The sequence below is a fragment of the Nicotiana tabacum genome, chromosome 16, assembly GCF_000715075.1.
Source record: "Nicotiana tabacum cultivar K326 chromosome 16, ASM71507v2, whole genome shotgun sequence".
NCBI lineage: Eukaryota > Viridiplantae > Streptophyta > Magnoliopsida > Solanales > Solanaceae > Nicotiana > Nicotiana tabacum.
Genome location: NC_134095.1, coordinates 107950735 through 107971542, shown reverse-complemented (window position 1 = coordinate 107971542; position 20808 = coordinate 107950735). Strand labels below are relative to the sequence as shown.

Below are 20808 nucleotides of genomic sequence, written 5' to 3'. Positions count from 1 at the left end.
CCAGGTTGACCCATACCATTGTGATTATCTTCCAACCAACCCGAATAGTGCGGCACGCAACCAGCGTGATACTTGTCTGGCTCAATAGACTCTTTACCTAAAACGAGCTTGCAATGCCACATGTGTTGAGCTTGCCATTTGTGAGGGCTATCATCGTCCTGGAAATCGGCCCTAAAGTGACTCATTTTGTTGACCCTTGGTATGATTTTATTTCTTCCAGCCTGCCTCATGGCTCGGAGGGGAACGTAGGGATAAGTTCCTCTTAGACCAATGAGTATGAGAAATGGTGTGTCTCGGGATCGAACAATGAATTCTTCCGTAGGGAACCATTCGACCATCCACTATGCCTGGTCTTCTTTTAGATTCTCAAATAGCTCCACCCATCTTCCAGCGTCCTTTGGCTGAGCGAACATGTTAGGCATATAATTCAAACGCCTTGGCTGGTGGAAGGCAATGTGATCATCCCAGTCTCTGCGTAAAATCTCTTGTCGGTATTCTCCTTTTTGGAGGTGCTCCATGAGCCAGAGCTGAAGTAACAAATTGCATCCCTCAAAATGACTGGCCTTTCGCTGGCAGTTCTCCAGAGCCCGGTATATCTCAGCAACAATCATGGGCACTATACTGAAAGGCTGTCCGCCAATTCCTTCCATTAGAGTCTTGGTTACCATGGCCAGTCTAGTGTGGATCCTAGCCTTCTTCATAGGGAACACTATCATCCCCAGGAAACAAAACAAGAATACGAAGACCCTTCTGTGAATATGCCCCAGTGAGGTAAGGGCAAATTCATCTGAGTAGGTGCGGTATGACTTGTTATGGTCGTACCTCTCGTACAGATAGTCGAATGGGATGTAGGAGTCTTTCAAACAGGTCAAGTCTGGGTTCTTCTTCAGTCCCATCATCTTAAGGAAACCCCTACCCTTGCGATTCTCGGGCATAAGCAAACCCGGAGTCTCCCAAGGAATACCAGCTAAGCCTCCTATTTCTTCGAGCAAAGGAGTCATTTCAAGGTCCCTGAAGCGGAACACGAACCTGCCACTATCCCAGAACAGAGTTGCAGCCTCTATGATTTTATTGTCAGGCTGGATTTCTAGAAGAGAAGGCAGATTCCCTAAGTATTTGCGGACGAGTGTCTGATCACTAGAGTGGAGATCTTCCCACCAATTTAGCAGCCTTGGATGAATGTTGGTTACCATGCCAAATCTGGGGACTTCGTGCCTCATTTTCTGCAAAACAGAGTGTTAGACCCTTACCCTGCCAGACTCAACTATTTAAACCAATAATTAGCATAAAAAGCATTTAGTTCTCCAAATAAATGCACAGAACATGTAGGTGTCTGTTTGGGTTTCAGGGAAACCCGATGGACTTTGGACAAGGCTATCTTAATGAGTCATTATGTGGACAACATAACTGACTTGGCTAGGTTTGACCATGATGCATGCACAGTTAGACAGAGTAAGGTTTCTATTGGGGTATTAGACAGGTACCCTTGAGCGGACAACTCAAGAGGGAAAGGCACGGAACCGTCGACTGCACCGCTGATCGACTGGTTTTACCGCAAATATGCCTTTGCCGAATTTAAAGGGTGATAATATTGGAAGAGCGCAACCACTCATTATAAGCGTTGCTATGGTGTTTGTTTGGCACGAGTGGAATATGATATTGAAGATGCAGTTTACAAGAATGAAACAAATTGACATGTATCTTCACATTCATAAGATGAATGATTACAATAATTGCAGTAATTACAACAGCATTGAAATAAAGTAGTAAAGGAAAGCAGCTAAAGGAAAGAAAAGACATGAAGAGCCAAGTCAGTTTCGTAGTGAAAGAATAAAAGACAGTAAGTAAAGCAATTAATGAGATAATAAAGTCACAAGCAACGTGCAATGGTAAAAGACTAAAGAAAATCCCCAGCAGAGTCGCCATGTTGTCGACGCCCCCTTTTTCTCTAACCGTGGTGGTCAGAAATCAGGTATACGACATTGGGAGGACAACTCTATTCCCTTTCGAGAATTGGGTTTAGAAGTTGAAGAGTCTCCACCTAATGTTTATAGTGCATTAGGACACTTTTTAGAAGAGTTTGAGATGAAGAGACCAGATATTAGGGTAAGGGCTAGAAATTATCCCGAGGGGAAGGTGTTAGGCACCCCTCAAGATCCACAAGTGTGGTTCCCGGCCATGCTACAATTGTGACTTTACAAGTAAACAATCAAGGCTCAAATAAGGACTTGCATACAACATTGCAATTAGGTTGAAACTTATGAAAGTAAGTAGAAAGAGAGCAAGGATTTGAAAAGTTTAAACAACTCTAAAGGAAGCGAATAAAGAAAGGGGGTCCTAGGTTTGTGATTAATATGGATCACTTCAATGCAATATCCAACAATCACTCCTCAGAAGAGGGGTCGCACGTGATATTAGTGCACCGGTCATCATATCCATATTCTACCCTTCCCGCCTCGTTAAGGAATTAAAGCGCAGAATGGTATCGTTACTTATTGCATGCTATTACCCGTCCCAATCCTATCAATCTCGGAGGCATTGAGACTACTAATCCTGAAGGGGAGGGAGTTGGGGCTTTTATGGTTTTAAAAGGATAAAATTCTAGGGCGACAAACAAAACACATAAAGCAGATATGGTAAAACACATAACAGTTGAAAGGCTCAAATAAACCTCCTCAAATCAGAAAAGCATAGAGTTTAGCATGTCTTACATGTACTGATTAGGTCTGAATTAAACTTAAAAAATGCGTGAGGCAGACTGATTTATTACATACTTCAGATAAGAAATCTGAATCAGACCTGCCTGCTGATTGGAATTGTCAAAGACTGATGCACTTATGGCTTTTAACCTAAAGTTTGCTTAGGTGAAACCTATAGGCATGATATCTAATAATGCAAAATATACCGATTTTAAGGAAAAGCTTTACTGATTTTAGAAAAAGGGATATGCAGATTTTAAGACGGGTTTTAGATTTGAAACGAGGCTGATTCAATTAACTGATCCTATAGGCATGGTTTCTAAGTGTCATTGATCTTAAACAGTTGCAAGAATCTTATAGACATGGTATCTAGGCATTACTGATTTTAAACGTTTATAGAAGTGCAGAAGTCCTATAGGCCTGGTGTCTAAAATACTGATTGTTATTTAAACCTATATGCACGTTTGCCTAATGATAGATACATATACAGAATACAGAAAGTCCTATAGGCATGGTGTCTATATGAGAATGCAGAAAATCTTATGGACATGGTATCTATGTGAGAATGCAGAGTTTCAATGATTTATAAAATGCAGAACTTTAAAACATAGTAATTCCTATAGGCATGATCTCTAGATGAGATGCAGAATTTTATAAATGATAACCCCTGTAGGCATGATATCTACCCCCTTGCATGCATAGTTCCCCACCCTTTTCCACTAGCCGACCCCAAATGTTTATTACAAGATTATTACAAACCAGAATTGATAAAAGAAAAATGAAATAAAAATTACATCAGAAAACTAAAGGTCCCAACCAAGGAGAGCCTGATTCGTACTTCTGTCTGAAGCATGAAGTAAACCAACTCCAAAGATCAAGTTCGAAAGCCTTTCTCTTATTTGGGATGTGTCAAAGTTCCCAAGAGTCTCAAAGGGGCTCCGTGCAATGCTTACACCCCAAATATATTTCAGAATCAAGGACATAGTGCAGTGTGGAAGGGCAAGCCCTCAAATGTCCAAGTTCAGAGGGAACTAAAGGTCCCAAAGCAAGGCTCATAAGAAGGGGGTAGAACTTAAAATCTAAGAGTAGGTGCAAGTGCAAGGGAGGGGGAGTGATAAGCTGGTGGTCATGCCAAGCAACTTGAAGTACTGGCACACCCCTGACCAACTTGTCATTTCAAGTTGAGGAGTTAGGGCTTATTGAAAGCCAGGCCCAGGCCTGGGCAGCCATTTAAGAGGCTACCAGATTATGAGCCTTAACTCAGCATACATAGGTCGTAAGGGTAGGGGATTCATAACAGAAACAGTAGACAAATGAAAAGTGGTCAAAGGACATGATCAGCAATAAAACCTACTGACACCCTTTACTTGGAGTTAAAATTTCGTTCATGGACAATAACTCATGTTGCCATGCCCTGAATCCCCATTTACAAACACATAGAAGGTAAAGGTATAGGGATCAAGTATTCGCAAGAAAGTAAAGCAAACAGCAGCATATGAATGTGTCAAACTTTGCAGGTAATAGGCATAGATGTAAAAGTTCTAAGTAAACACATTAGGGTGATCGCTAGGAACTGAATCAAAACATACCAGTAAAAGAGCAAGAGCAGGATGTAAAGACAAAGTAGTAGTAGTATATTAGCCTTGACTTTCACCCAGCTAATAATAAGCAGGAGCAGAGAACATCAGTAGAGAAGAGAGCAAGAGGGAATGCAGGTTTTGAAAGTAGTAGTAGTGTGTAAGAGTATGCAATTCGATGTGTGTTGTAAAAATATTGAATTGTAAGTTAAGGATCATCAAAGTGCAGAAGGGTCGTGCCCCTTTTATAGTGCAGAAAACAAGTGAGAAAAGGTAAGAAAATAACATTGAAATCAATCTCCCTTTAGTTAAGGGATTCTGATTTCAATGGGTAAAAGTCAATTAAGGAAAGCAGTTTTGATTAAAACCTTTTCAAAGTAGCACAAAAGGGGTAAATACAGAGAAGTTATTAAAGGAAAGAATTCAATAGTACATGGCTTGGAAAAAATAAGGAAAGGGAATCAATCAAACAGCCAGGGAAATCAAAATTACAATTCAATTCGAATGAAGCAAGTCAGGAAAAGGTAAAGGAGGTTCAATTAAAGAAAAATTAGTAGCAATCAATCAAACCCCATTAGAGGATTTCAGAATCAATCAAAAACCTTTTAAGGCAGAGTCTTTATATATAAAGCACACAAGTATGTGAATACCAGAGGGGTTTGTCAAATTATTTAGAAGAGAGTTTAACAAAGAAAGGTTCAGAATCATAAGCAAGAAGAGGTATAAGTCTAGTTCGTAGACTCACAATGAGTCTGAGAGTCCAGGGTCCCGAAGTGGAACCTAACTCGCACACAAAAGATCAAAATGCCAAGAAATCCCCGAACCTTAGGGTTTCGAGTTGAGTCAGACAATAGAGATGAGAAGGCAAACCATTCAATAGAGGCTCAGGAGTCTTTTCCAAAGACTTATGAGAAACAAACATACATGATACACAGTCAAAAGCATGGAGAACACGTTTTGAGAAAAACTCAGAACTTAAACAAGTTCAGAAGAAAAAGTGATACAAACTTAAGAAGCAGTAGATGAAACACATTTAGCAAGAACACGAAGAGAGTTCAGTAAAGCAAACAAAAATCGAAGAACTTAACAGTAAACACATATAGTAGAAGAGTAATGAAAACATAACAAGGATATTCATGTGAGCACAAGAGTAACATGTATAAAAGAAAAGTAGAAGGACAATACAGGCATGGTAGAAAAGAATACATACGAACGTAGTATAGACGCATACACACAAAGAAAAGAAAAGGAAGAGTCAGAAAAACATTTTAAGCTTTTCATAAACCCTAGATCGGAAAGAAGTAATTTTTGAAAGAAAAATTGGGGAAAGCGTTTCAAAAACTCCAGTAAAGCACAGATATAGCATAGATTTAAAAGAACAATCAGAGAAAACCTCGAATAGCTAGGGTTTCAGAGGAACCCTTGAATGAGAAAGGCTTGGAAAGATGTCTGATCTAAGTCGGATGAGGTCAGAAACAGGCTCAGAAAACCAAAAGCCACCCGAGCAAAGTCGGAGATGGACGGAATCTTCGAATCGGTGAAGGTCTGAGCTCGAACCTTCGAGGTCTGGCCTCGAACCTTCGAGCACCAGGCATGCAAGAGCCGGAGGAGGTGAATATAGGTTGTCTATGGCCTGAGAAGCCATGGATTCCGGTGAAAACAAGGTGGAACAAGGCATGAGGATGCTAGGGTTCGAGATAGTGGAGGGTTTGCAGAGGCGGCGGTTGGTGAGAATGAGGTAGGGTAAAAAGGTCGTTTGAATTAAAAAAGGAAGGGGATGAGGGGAGCTGTTGATCTAAAAGATCAACGGCTGGGATTAAAAAAAACGGGCGGGTCGGATAAATGGGTAAAGGGGTTGGGTTAAATCAGAACTGGGCCGGTCCAATTGGGTTTCAGAATTGGGTCGATTAGAGTGATCAATTTGGCTATGATTGAAATACAATGGGCCAGATTTTAAATAGCCAGTTTTTCTCTTTTTATTTTTATAATAATGGTAAAATGATCCTGAAAGCAAATTAAAAGTACTGAGCCAACAAACAATATATAAATATTAATTTAAAAATATTGGAACCGATTTTACAATTATAAAATGCTATTAATCTTAAAGTAGGCTACAATTGCAATTATATGCAATTTAGCTTTTAAAATACCAAATAAATTTGTAAAAATGTACAAAAATTATCTTAACTATATTTTGGTATAAATATGGGAATAAAATAAATTATTCACAAAAACTGATGATTTTGGGAATAATTATGGATTTTGCACTACTAAAATAGACAATAAATTGATTTCAAAAATCTTAAAAATTAGGAAAAAATACAAAAACTCTTGGGGCATGCTTATATGTACATGTACATGCTATTTTGTATAAAAATACATAGGGAAAAATTGGGTATCAACAATAATGTGAGGAAGAAGTGAACTGAGATTTGAGGAATTAAGTGTTCAATAAGCTTTATGTGGTAAAAGACAAGGAAAGAAGTTATATTTATATTAATAAGTAATCGCCAAAGGTAAAAGTGCAGTAATGGAAGGACCATAATAATGATAACTAGCACTTCGTGAATAGTGGAGCCGTAAAAAAGCCTTGAAAAGGGCTGCAAAACTGCAGAACCAATGGAAAAATGACATGTGTACGGAGCATTAAATGGAAGCGATAATTGAAGTGTCAATTTTGTCATAGCATTAATGGTGACAAAATTTTCTTTTAATGAAATCCACTTCCCAAATATTCAACTGATGAATAAATGGAAAGTGGGGGGACTATCTGTATTGGAAAAAGTTGTATTTAAATATAAAGGTGATGTGTCGAGACACGTAGACTGGTCAAATGGTCAATGAATTACAACTAGCCAAGAGGCACGAGTTGCAACAGATACGAGCAAATGGCAGAGGAAGAGGCACAGGCAGTTATTCAAATAACTCAGCGCTCATACCTATCTAAGTTATTTATGTCCGAGAATCAAAAGGAATGAATCTGACAATAGAAAATAGTGCAGATACGACATTTAATAGGCATTAAATGTGAAATACATTAGAGAATTTGTATTGAATGTAATGATTATGTAACATAGCATTCAATGTCTTTAATTACTCATAATAGCCTCATTATGATTTGGGCAAAACGTATATCTCCAAGATATCTATAAAAGGGAGATATCTGATCAATTGTAAAAAAAAAACACTATTGGAATAAACTTTGGTTTACTTGTTTTTATCTTGATTACTCTCTTGCTACCTAAATTGTTTCCTTTTATACATTCTTTTGATTATCAATAACCCGTGTTCTTCTAAATTTTAACTTTGACTAAAATTTCATTTTTTGGTTAAACAATAAGATCTAGTAATAGACAAAAGAAATAATCATATCAACTAACATGTCCCAAAGCTAGAAATTAATTATGGGTAGCAATCAAAGTGAACAATTGTCCAACACAAATGCTTTAATAAAATTAGATGATGACCTACCATTAATCAATTGCTTTTCAGGTATTAAATTATACGGTTTTTGTTCTCTAAGAAGATATGCCCAGATCTCATAGAAGACCCTATACATATACATATACTAAGCATGCTTACCTCATCAACCACTCGTTCATATTCCGCTGTACATAACAACGATTCTCCTGTAATTAAATTGCTTCCCTTTAACATGGTCAAGATAAACTTATTCTTTCCTCATTTTTTTAATTCCTTATTCTATAAAATGGAGTGTGGATTATTGCAAAGAACCTTCATTTAAGTGATGAATAATCACAGCACAGTATGAACACAATTTAGGGTGCTGTGGTCGATGGGACTAGGCACCCACAGAATATTATTAAAATTAATTCAGTTACATTCTGGAATTTTATATGCTTTGATTGAGTAATAATACATGAATCCACTAATGAATTGGTCAATAAAAGTTATATTAAAGAAAAATTTTAAGTTCGGAGATAGATTGCTAGCAGAGGCTAGGAGTCCTTCCAGGCGATTACATCCTCATATATTTCTTTGACTTTTGTTGTTTCCATTTTATATAAAAGCAATCTCCTCTCCTCAAGCATGAAATATTTATTTTTAATTGATTAAGTGGTACCATGAATGCATGTTTTTCCATATGAAAATATTTTAAGAGTAAGTAGAGAACCAATTAATTCTTTAATCATACAGTCTAATCCTCTTTGGCAGGAAAAGTTCAAGGTGTATATATCTACCACATTAATATGAATAAGATTTATTTATAATGCACGAGAGATAGCTTCACTAATCTGACCATTCTTTGCCTCTCCTTTTTTTCTTAAATATATTGACTAAGGTACGTTTATGTCCCATTCATGCTCGTAAAACATAACAACTCTCGTTTGAAGATACAATACATAGTCAAGAAACAATAGAAAGTACTACTATATAAGGAAGAGATGCAGAACTAAATATACTGCATCATCAGCCACCCTAAACATTGTCCTTTTTTTCATTTTCAATATTTATCTTAAATCATTCATCTAACTGATCAAGAATATGGAAAAAGATATCTCTACTTTTTTTCATCCATCATGCAATATTGGAGGAAATGAATCCTTCTCTAAATCCGGCATGAAGATTAAGAGGCTTAAAATATTTGGTTTTGAACTTGATCCTTGTCAAAAATATATGAAGGGGGAATTAGGAGATCGTGAGAGTGTGAATTCATCATGTTCCACAATTTCAGCAGGAAGAGAAAAACAACCTTCAAATGATGCAAAAGACGACGACCCAACGGAGAAGAAGTTTGAGTGCCACTATTGTTTAAAGGATTTTTCAAATTCACAAGCATTGGGAGGTCATCAAAATGCTCACAAGAAGGAAAGGATGAGAAAGAAAAGGCTGCAGCTTCAAGAAACAAAGGCCAGACTCAGCTATTATCTTCAAGCTTTTCAAAGTAGTAATAACAATATCACTAATTATCATGGCTTGACTTCATCACCATATTTCTCCGATCCTAATTTGCGCTATGATTCTTCCAATCTGTTTACACTGTTTGAAGAATCCAATATTAGCTTCAGCTCTTATGATCAAGATTCCCAAGAATCATGCACGTTTACCCTTACACATGGAAAACGATCTAAAGAGAAGCTATCAAGTTTGCCCAATTTAGCTTCTAAGCAAAGATGTAAACCTTTAGATCTTGAGTTGGGATTGGGCTAGCATTAATTACAAACGTATAGAATAATTTAGTATTGTAGTTGTATACGGCGAAATCGAAGGGTCCAATTTTTCGTCATTGAGGTGTTTCGGGGATCATCTTGAGACCTCGAGGCTGCGAGGCTGTGGTCGATCTCCCTACCTCGAGGTTCGTTGACGCCCGACCTAACGACAATGTTGGTCGCGGTCACGATGGGAATGGGGAGTTCCCTAGGCATGCAGCTAGTACTGGCAGAGCCTGGCCCCATCTAGTTGTCTCATCCCCCTATTTTTGTAATTAATGCGTTTGTACTATATTGGGATTCCCCTCCTATATAAAGGGGGTCTTTGACATTTGTGTGGGTCGGTTATGGCTCCAATTGCTCCGCGAGAAATATCAAAAAATATTCTCTTTGCTCTCTTATATGCTCTCTTGATATTATTGCCTTCATATTTGTTCATCGTTCATTGCTTATCATTGGCTACAAAGAGCCTTCATTGATTATTTCATAACTGTTAGCCCTGCCCCGATGATCCTCAATAGCTCGTGGCTGAGCCCCGGAATCGACCTCGAGGCCCAGAACTGACAAGCCCGAGGTCCCAAGTAATTGGCCTATCAGTTGGTTATAGCTCCCTCCTTAACTTCATTTCATTTTTAGATCTCATATACTTAGCATCAACTGCTTTACAAACTGGCATAAAAATAGATCACTTATTTTTAGAGTCCCATCAACAAATTTAATTGTTATTACCATTTTCACGGTAAACAGTATGGCGCCCACCGTGGGGCTAAAAATAATAGTGATTATTTTCTTGCTGGTTTCGCTACATAATGCAGGTTATCTTTCACGCTTTATCTTGTCCAAGATCTTCGATTTCAGGTCAAAATGTCTAGCTCGGTAAACGGGGATGAAAATAGCAATCTTGAGGACCATGGGGAAAACAGTGTGGTTGTTCCAGATGTTGGTGTGCTGCTACAAAACCCTGGGAATGCACCAGAGCTAGTCCTCGTGGATGCAATCTCACGCAATGCCCAACGGATCAATATAAGCTCACATACCGACAGAAGCGCGCATTAAGGAGATCCCCAAGAAGCTCAGAAAGCCCCAACTAGGGGAGAACATGAGGTCAGCCTTCATGTTATTACTGAAATGTTGCAGGCACAACAACTAGCTATTGCTCAGCTGCAAAGTCACCAGAAAACTCCCAGCACGGTAGCTCTGGGGACAGCTCTTCCAGCCGATCAGGTGCCGGAGAGATCAAGCAATAACGGGTCGATGACTGATCCCGCCATCATAAAAATGCTCGAGGACCTCACCAAAAGGATTGAATCGCTTTCTGAATCCCAAGAAGCTCGAGGATTCCATGAACATCACAAAAATGCTCGAGGACCTCACCAAAAAATGATAGAAGCCAACGACAAGAAGGTCGAGACCGCCCCATCCTTTAATGAACATACATCTTCTTCAAGCTCCTTCTCTCTAGGAAGAAGGGTGAATAGTAATTCTGACACTATTCATTGGCCATAATTCCGGAATCCGGCGGTGGATTGTCACAAATTTGGTGTCAAAAGACCCCCCTTCTCTTTGCGAACAATCCCCATTTGGTTTCATCATCAAATCCATAGCCATTTGGGACAGATCTTAAATTTTTCTACACTATTACTGTAGCTCCGAGAATTTCCAGATTTTCAACAGGCCATCTGTCTCCGCGATGTAGTGTAGCAATCTACTGTAACGTAGTTGAAACTGTTGCGTAATAGAGCCCTTCCATGGCAGCAAACGTCTCTCCCCAGCCTTTGGCTGTGGGAGAGCAGAATTCAAACTCTAATGAAGTTATTCCAAACATTAACAACGTTCGTACATATGCAGCAAGTTTGAATCACAAACAATCTGCCGCACCTCTCACAAAAACGACTTTGAAACCTTTTGAAATTGTTCATGGAATCCCTACGATTCAGTTTTCATTGGAGGAACGTGAAGAATTTGCAAAGGAAGAAGGATTACACCAAGCTGTGATCATTAAATTGTCCAGCGACGCACTAAATCTGCAGGTTTTAAGGAATAATCTGCCAAAAATCATTGGCATCAAAGGTAATTACTTGTTAGGTTCATTGGCCCAATGGCAACTCTTAATTCGTTGTGATCAATATGAAGATTATGTGTGTTGTTTAGCAAGAGCTGTGAATTACTTTCAACACAATGGAAAAGAGCATCAATATAGAGTTTTTCCATCGACTGTTGGTTACAATCCTAAGGAAGAAACCTCTAAGGCTGCTGTTTGGATTTCGCTGCCGAAGTTGTCGCCAGAAATATTTGCACATAAGGCTTTACTATCTATTGCAGCAATAGTGGGAAAACCTATTGCAATTGATAAGGCAACTCAAATAAGATCACGTCCTAGCACAGCAAGGGTTAAAGTGATTGTGGATGTACTGGACACACTTCCTGAAAAGGTTAGGCTTCAATATCTTGATGCTAAAACTGGTAAGAATGTCGATGATTACCAGGAAATTATCTATGATAATTTGCCTTCGTATTGTTGCCATTGTAAGCATCAAGGACATGAAGAAAATCAATGCCGACGCTTAAAAGGAAAGGCAGTTCAAGATGCTCGTGTTTGTGATGAAACAGTTGAGAATGAGCATCAAATAGTTGAAAAATTGTAGGGTGATGAAAGAGTGTTTTTGAATGCTAAGAGAGCCGGGAAACAACTTATAGAAGGATCACAAAGTGATAAGAACATTAGGCAGCAGGTGTGTGATGATTTGAGTAAAAGAGCAGATGCTACAGGTGTTCGAGATGCTGTGCAATTAGAAAAAACAGGTGGAAGTAAGGGTCCAGTTGTTCATGATCGAGATATGAATTCCAAGGGTGAAGCAGCTGGTGTATCTGTGGTTTTGGAGGCTGGGCAACCTGGTAAAGGAAGGGATCAGATTGAGCCTCAGAATTCTAATCTTATCACTACAGGTACTGGGCAAAATACTCTAGCGCAAGGGCATAAAATAGCAGCTGTTTCTAGTGTTGCTACATTCCAGTTTCTGCAGCTCGTGCTAGGGTATCGACGGAATTGAATCCTGTTATAGTTCCTATATCTGTTCGTGCTTCAGCAGGGGTTACTAAGGACCAGGGGATAAGCAAAAATCTGATGAAGTTGAGCGTCAAACAGTTAATGCACATGTGATTCTTTATGCAGGCCAAGCTGGTGCAATTCTAGAAAACAAAACTGATGCTCCTGAGTTGAAGAAAATTGTTGATCGAGTGGTGTCTAAGATTGATAAACCTACTGCTGCAAATACAAAATCAGCAGGTTTACAGGCTGAAACTAATGACGCTTCTAAGGAAGGTGTAAAGAGTGATAATATTCATGGGAAAAAGGCTGAAAACTGGACAATGGTGTCCAGCAAAATAGGATCTCCAAGAAATAAAAAAGTGCAGCAGCTGGCGCAAAAGCAAGGAGTTGAATTTATTAATTCTTTTGATGCCTTAAGCAAAGACCAGGAACAAGTGGTGAATAAGGAGAGGGAGAGTATACAGCAGGTTCTGATGCACGAACCTTTTTGGATGATACTGCGATGACTATCAAACAGTGTGATCGCGAGGCAGCTACAAAATCTGGGATGCATAAATCTCCAGGCAGTCCAGAACAACAGATACGTTCTAATGTAGAGGCACACAACTCCAATGTACCTACATTGCATTTCTCCAATCCACAGGTTGAACAAATCATTAAAGATGTTCAAAAAGAAATGATGATGAACAATCCCATGGTCAAACAACATTTGGTCACCTTAAACAAATCTGTTTTTGAGGTTCCTTCTCAGTCAATGGAATATTGTGGAGAGGTTGAAGGTGAAACTGGGCAACTTATGTTATCAACGGGGAATAACAATGATGCTATACAAGGAAATTTGAGGCTGATGGCTATCAAGTCTAAACTTTGGCAAGAACAACGGGAGGATGATGATGAAGAGGATTGGGGAGATGGTTTTGCTGGCTATTCATCAGAAGAGGCTGATCGTGAGGCTAATCATGAGAGTGCAGGTGAGGAGTTTGATTCCTTAGCGATGGTAATATCTGAACGAGTGCCAGCAGCAAGTCCAACGAGCAATTTGAACTCCAATGCTCTTGCATTCGTTCCCAGAAATCCTTCATCTCCAGCTTTTCAAAATGCAGCAGCTGGAACACCTACAACTAATGTGCAACAACAGCAAATTAATCCCAACACCTCAAACACAAAGCCTAAGGGTGATCGAACAAAAACAGGAACACCAACATCTGGGCAGTTCCAAACTGTGACAACAAGTGCTACTGCAAGAACATCTACAAGGCAAGGTACGCCAGCTGCAACTCATATAGGTGCAACATCGACCAAACAGGCCACGTCAGGTATCCATACAAGTCCTATTGAACAGCAGCAACAAAATGATCCAAACGCTACAGCTAGGACTCCTACTGGTGATTGCAAAATAGTAACAATTTCACAGGTTGGGAAGCAACAGCTCGTAACCACTGCTCCAGTTATTTTGTTATAAGAAAGACAACTTTTGGATGCAATGGTAAGTTCTAATCCTAAAAAAGCTTTAACTCATGCTATTTCAAGCACTGGTGATGAGAATATGAGCAGGAACAAATCACAACAAAGTAAGGCAAGTCTGGTTACTGCACAAGCTGGCAATACATTGATGACTCAGGGTGTTTCTCAAGACATGCCAAATCCACTATTGGTAGGTAGAGATATATATGAAGAAGGGGAGGAAGATGATATCTTAAATCAATGCCGGGCAGAGGCATCAAGAAAAGGTGACCTATCACCTATGCATAGTGGAAAATTAAAGAAGGCACATACAAGGAAAAATAGTTGGGACGACACGGTCAGCGATTTTTTAAATGTTAGGCGACCTCCAATGAGAGTTGCCAAACAAAAGAAGGCTGCCCCAACTACATCTACAAAGTCCAATCGTTCAAAAAAGAAATCTTGATTTTTGAATACATCTTGAAGAATTGGGGTTGTGATGAAAAGCATTACAACTTGAAGAAATTACAAGTTCGGACAAGAAGGGACAACATTTTAATTCCTTCATCATTATATTAGTATACTCATTTGTAATATCATCACAGAGTATGTTATAAACTCTGTGATGATCATTGAATATTTGGTACTTTCTAGTTCTTATTTTTTACATGCATGCTAGTAGGTGAGGTTTTTTATGCCTCAATAGGATTAGTAAGGTAAGGTTTAGCACGGTTTGTGTTTCCTTGGTCCTATGCCTTTGGAAATTATCCACACGGCTATAAGATTATATGCCCTCGTGAGACTTTGCAGGCAGCTACACCATGAATCCTCTACATGAGGCTGCCATAGGCAATGTGAGGCGCGGATGAGTGATTATATAGCCAAGGCATATGGGTAACAATACCGATGTTATTGTCCCCCTTATTTGTACTTTTCCTAATTGTTGTATTTTTCTTTTCTTCTATTAATAAAAAACTAGCCCTAGGCACTTGCCTAGCGGATTGCCAAAAAAAAAAAGGTCCAGACCTACAATTTTAGGGTCGACCAAATTTCGGGCGCACCCCCGGTCCTGAAAGGCGTGGATTCGAAGAAGTTCATACAAAGTCCGTTCCCCAAGGAAGCGTCCATGAAACCCATTGCAAAGAAGTTTAGAATGTCGAAACTCCCAAAATATAACAGGACCTCAGATCCCAATGAGCACGTTACTGCATACACCTGCGCGGTAAAGGGTAACGATATAAGGGATGATGAGATCGAGTCCGTCTTACTAAAGAAGTTCAGGGAAACACTCTCGAAGGGGGCCATGATGTGGTATCACAACCTAGCTCCCAACTCCATAGATTCGTTTGCCATGCTAGCAGACTCCTTCATAAAAGCACATGTCGGTGCCATCAAGGTTCAACAAGGAAATCCGACGTGTTCAAGATCAAGCAAAGAGAGAACAAAATGTTGTGAGAGTTCGTATCTCGCTTCCAAATGGAATGGATGGAGCTACCGCCAGTCTCCGACGATTGGGCAGTGTAGGCTTTCACTTCAAGGTCTGAATGAACGAAGCTCGGTGGCTTCAAAATAGTTAAAACATAATTTGATCGAATATCCCGCCGTGACCTGGTTAGACGTCCACAACTGATACCAGTCAAAATTCAGGGCCGAGGATGACCATCTAGGAGCCCCCTCGGGCTCAGTATATCCGAGCAGGCTCTTGGCGAAGGAGCCAAAGCCAAATAAAGAAAGATACCAACTGTATACCAAATACAGAAGGAACGCTCTGAGGCGCAACCCGCCTCACAATGATCGAAGGATAGACTGAGGATAGAACCCTCAAGGACTTATCAACAGAGCCGGATTCGATAGGAACGCGGGGCCAATAGAGGCGCCTCACTTATCAGAATACAACTTCAATGTCGATGTATCGGACATCGTGTTCGCCATCAACAAAATTAGAGACCCCAGATGGCCCAGACCTGTACAATAGGATCCTTCACAAAGAAACTACAATTTAGTATGCAAATTTCACAACACGCACGAGCATAGGACCGAAGATTGCCGGCAACTCTGGGAGGAAGTGGCCCGATTACTCGACGATGGCCATTTTCGGGAATTCCTCAGCGACCGAGCCAAAAATCGGTCTCGAGAAAAGGAAACAGCCAAAAGGGACAAGGCAGACGAGCCGCAACATGTCATCCACACGATCTTTTAAGACGGCCGCCACTAGCCGAAACACCGAAGTCCCCTCTAGTAGAGGGACTAAGAGATAAATCGACAAAAAATAGCAGCCGCGAGACCATTTCCAAGGTTTGAAAGCACCATCGCCGCTAACTATAACCATCTCCTTTTTATTTTATATTATATTCCATGCTGACCCTTACGTAGGTGCCCTACCGAAGCAGTCCAAGCACTGATCCAGCTCAAAGACGTTAAGATTTTAAAGCATCCGTTGCACTCTTTTCCTTCGACCGAGTTTTTATCCCAATAAGGGTTTTTACCGGCAAGGTTTTTAATGAGGCAACATCTACATTCTACCTAAGGAAGACTCGACAAGTATTCTAGGCTTCTTTTTGCAATCAACCCCGAATACTGGAGGGCATTCCCCCATGGTCCCATTAGTAAAACAATGTACCGGGCCAAGCGGTCCAATGAACCGTGCCTATGTAGTCAGTCCCCCGACAACGAAGTCATGTATACTTGTGTCAAGCAATCAAAGAATGCCTTTTGTCTAAGCATCTCATGCTCCAAAGGAAACTCAGCATTTTTGATAAAAAGATTCCTCCATCAAAGACGTCCCGAATACCCGCATGACCTCAGGGTCGGAACTCCAAGCTCATAAGCCCTCACGAGGAGGCATGAAAATCATGAAACATCTCCAAGGACAAAAGCGCCTCGAACACTCAGAGACTGGCGCTGATATCTCCAAAATCTCACGACCCCAGGGTCAGGATCTCCAAACCGGAAGCCCTCGATAAGGTAATACAAAGTTTGCAAATAACAGCTCCCGAGTCAAGAAACCCTCGACGACTCGGAAACTGCCGTCAAGCGCCACTTCCATCGATTTATCAAAACCCAAGGCCATAAGACCTCGAGCAGGAAAACTCGGCCTCGTAAAACGTACATAAGGCAACAAATATATCTATAAGACTTCAAGCAAGGTATGAACAATACTTGTACCAAGTATCCAAAACTGTAAGACGTCAATGGCATGTAAAACTATAATACCTCAACGACATGTAAAACTATAAGACCTCAACGGCATGTAAAACTTTAAGACCTCAACGGCATGTAAAACTTGTAAGACCTCACTAAAGTCATAGACATGATCCTAAAGTTTCAGCTATATATCGAACTTGTAAGACCCCTAAAAAGGCATACCCCTTGATATAGATGCCGAAACTACTTCACTCGGAACTCAAAGGCTCCGGCCAAACACAAGTGACTCCGGTCACACGGCTGTACCATCCGAACTAACGTGACTTAGGGACGCCCGATCGCCACTACAAGGCGTAAGATCCATTGTCGCCAGCCCACACAGGCCTTCAATTACTCCGAATCTACTTTGGAAAGAACCGGTTAAACAGGCTACCCTTGGCATAGGCAAAAGAGCTTCGACTGTGTCAGCTCCAAATCACAGGCTTTGAGCTACTCATCCTCCAAGCAAACTTCCCGAGGTGCTCGAACATCGCCGCAAGTTGCTCGAAATTGAGGTTCTTCCCGAACTGACAACGAGTCAGGCAAACTTTACTTCAAAAGTCCTTAACGAGAGGAAAATAAAGCCTACATATATGGTCGCATCGACCAAGCGCGTAAGAGCCATTGTCGCTAGCCTAATGAGCCTCAGGGCCATACACACAAAAGGTCACATCGACCTAAAGCATAAGAGCCACTATCGCCAGCTTGAAACCTGAAAATTTGAGGGTCAAAACGAGCTCGAGTCGAAACCCGATTCAGAGACTTGACCCAAAATAGTTAACTATATATGCCTAAGGGCAAAGCGTAAGAGCCATTATCGCCATCTTACATTAGAAGTCCACTTCGGTCCAAGGCGTAAGAGCCATTATCGCCAGCCCACGCAAACGTAAAAGCCTGAGGGTCAAATGAGCACGAGTCAAAACCCGACTTGAACACTAAACCCAAAACGGTTGAACAAATGCATAAGAGCTCAAGCGTCAACATATACTAAAGGTTGAATCAACCAAGCCCGTAAGGGCCCCCCCAAGCCAGCCTAATGAGCCCCAGGGTCGTATCACCGGCTCTAAAGACTCCCACTAACTCAAGAGATCGGATTAATCTGGCTAAAATTTTGGAAAATGGAAACCCAGAAGATATGAAACCGCGAGGTTCCCCTCTTATACACACAGGTAATAGAATACAAGCTCCGTTTACAACATACTATGAAAGTTATATACACAAGAACAAGAAGGAAGTAAACGTCCCTCTTGGGGACTATGGCCCGGCGGCCCCGTCCTCGCCATCTTCGGTATCGGACAGAAGGAACTTGGCATCATACTTCTCCGCCTTGGCTTTCTCGATCTCCTCCAAAAGATCGAAACCCCTTTGTGAACTTCCTCGAGAGTTTCCCTTCGAGATTTGCAGTTTGCGTACTCTTTACTACTGCTCGCGCAATCAAGAATTCTCCTTAGCCCAGCTCTAGCAGTGCCAGCACTTTCCAAATAGGTTGTCGCTCTCTGATCCGCCCTCGTGCTACTCATCACAGCCTCGGCCCAAGCATTCACCACCTCAGCCTTCGCCTTCGAAAGCTCAGACTCGAGCCTCGCGATCATATTCGCGCACGCAGAATCACTCGCACGAGTGGTCCTGATTTGCATATCCAAGGTGGAAGCTTTAGCCAAAGCACTTTCCTTGGCATCAACATGGTCATCTGCATGGGCTTGCACCTCGTCGAACTCACGTTTGACCCTGCCAACTTTGCCTCAAAGCCACTCCAACTCCTCCATTTTGCTCTCCAGCTGAAAGATCAAAACGTTAACCTCCAGAAACAAAAGAAGGAGCATATGTCAACATGCAACACAAGATACCTGTCTCTCGAGGCAACTCTCGCAGTCCAGGCTTCGACCCGCCTCGCACTGTAAGGATACCAACTCGCTTTCTTTTTTCTCACAAAGAAGCTTAAGGGATTTCTCCCTATCCGAAGTTCTCCGCAACCGAGCCTCATAATGAAGTAGCTCGGATTTGAGCCTGTCGAAGGCTTGCGAAAGAAAATTCAATAAGAAAGGAAAGGCGTAAGGCCGAAATAATCCTATGTCGGCTACCAAACTCACCATAAAGCCAAGCCGCTGAGCCTCACTAAAAGCCGACCGAATATCCGATGGCTTAGTGTCCCCTGAAGTGCCATCATCATAAACGAGGAATGTTCTTTCGATAACAGAAGTCCCTGAAATTGAATGATCTATCGGTCGATTCTCTTGATTCGCTGAGAAGGACTCTCCCCGCTGCAAGCCTCCCTACACCCCGAAGATTCTTTTTGTTTGTTATCGACCCTCGACCCCAAGGTCGGCAGCCTCTCCTTCTCTCCTTGAGAGCACAGTCTCATTTCAAAAAATACCTCCGGTACCTGCGGCGGATAAGTTAGTACGTTAAAAAGAAAAACACAATTTTGGGGAAACAAGTCGCCAGGCGCCTACCGTGATGCTTTACCTCCCACCTCCATTTGGATAGGTCTCGCCACCTGCGCCTATCGTAAGTCGAGCAGGCTTCTAGCTTGCGAGACCACTCGGCCAAATCAGGGACCTCGTTTGGCAACCAGGGATTCGCTAAAAAAACAAAAACAGAAAAATATCATTACGGAGCCCTCTAGTCAAAACGATGAAAAAGGAGGTACGACGCTTACGTGTGAAGTTCCATTTCTCAGGAAAAGGCAGAAACTCTCCAGGAATGATATCGATTGTTCAAACTCGAACGAATTGGTTCATCCATCCATGATCCTCGTCCTCTACGCTGTTAACAACAAGAGCCCGGGTGGATCGACACTGCAGAATAATGAAACCTCGATAGCACAATGGCTGATATAACCTCACGAGATAACTGAGGGTAGACTCAATCCCGGCCTTATAGGCAAAATATCTTATCATCTGGACTATTTTCCAAAGGAATGGGTGAGCCTGCGCCAAAGTAACCCGCTCCAACAGAACTCAAGCACGACTCGATCGGGGGGACCCGATGCAAAAGTATGCGTTTACACATTCAAAAACCCCTTGACATAGGTCATGATGCTTTAATCAGAGGAAGGCACTTACAATACCATGCCTTCCCCCATCCACAATCTTTTCTGATCATCTCGAGGTTTTTCTCTCTCACTAATGAGATAAATTTTGATGCATGCTCCCGATGTCTTAGAACAGCGGGGGGTTTCCCCAACGTATCGTCTTTATCGAGGAAAGGTACCTCGAGGCCCGCTCACCGGGCATCGGAGGCGTACCACCGACTAAATGCGGAACGTAAGCAGAACTCCCCTCTCTTTAGTAGGCAGAAGTCGACGTATCAGTCATGGCTATGGTAAAATGAGAAGGGGGAGATATGAATTTGAGCAAAGCTTTTGAGTTGGAGCAGCGGAAGAACAAGCATAGAGCGTCAGGTCCTGTGGTTACTCAAAGAAGCAGAATCTCCACTTGAGAGGCGAATGAATGAATATATAGGGGCAGGGCAGCGGCTGCTCGCCTGCCCAGAGGGCCAATTAATTCTAGCTGCATTAACATCACCCTTTTTCTAGGGAAATGTACTGACGGGACCACCCCTGGGCCCCTTCACCAGATTGCTCGGATGCTACTATCCTGTGAAATTCGAAAGGCAGCGAGGCCTCAAGGGCTCCTCGCTATCACTTGCACCGGCCCTAAAGAAGCTGCCGATCTAACTTAGGG

At 41.4% G+C, this 20808-nt stretch overlaps 1 protein-coding gene across 1 annotated transcript; it reads left to right on the top strand.

Annotated features, from left to right (window-relative positions):
- Positions 1 to 8782: 8782 nt before the first annotated feature.
- LOC107799847 (uncharacterized) lies at positions 8783 to 9448 on the top strand. The gene has a single exon (XM_016622988.1). The coding sequence runs from the start codon at positions 8783 to 8785 to the stop codon at positions 9446 to 9448; it is 666 nt and encodes a 221-aa protein (XP_016478474.1).
- The last annotated feature ends 11360 nt before the right edge of the window (positions 9449 to 20808 follow it).

Excerpts from the sequence above, each read along its gene's own strand:
- LOC107799847 (XM_016622988.1), top strand. The coding sequence starts at position 8,783 with ATGGAAAAAGATATCTCTACTTTTTTTCATCCATCATGCAATATTGGA.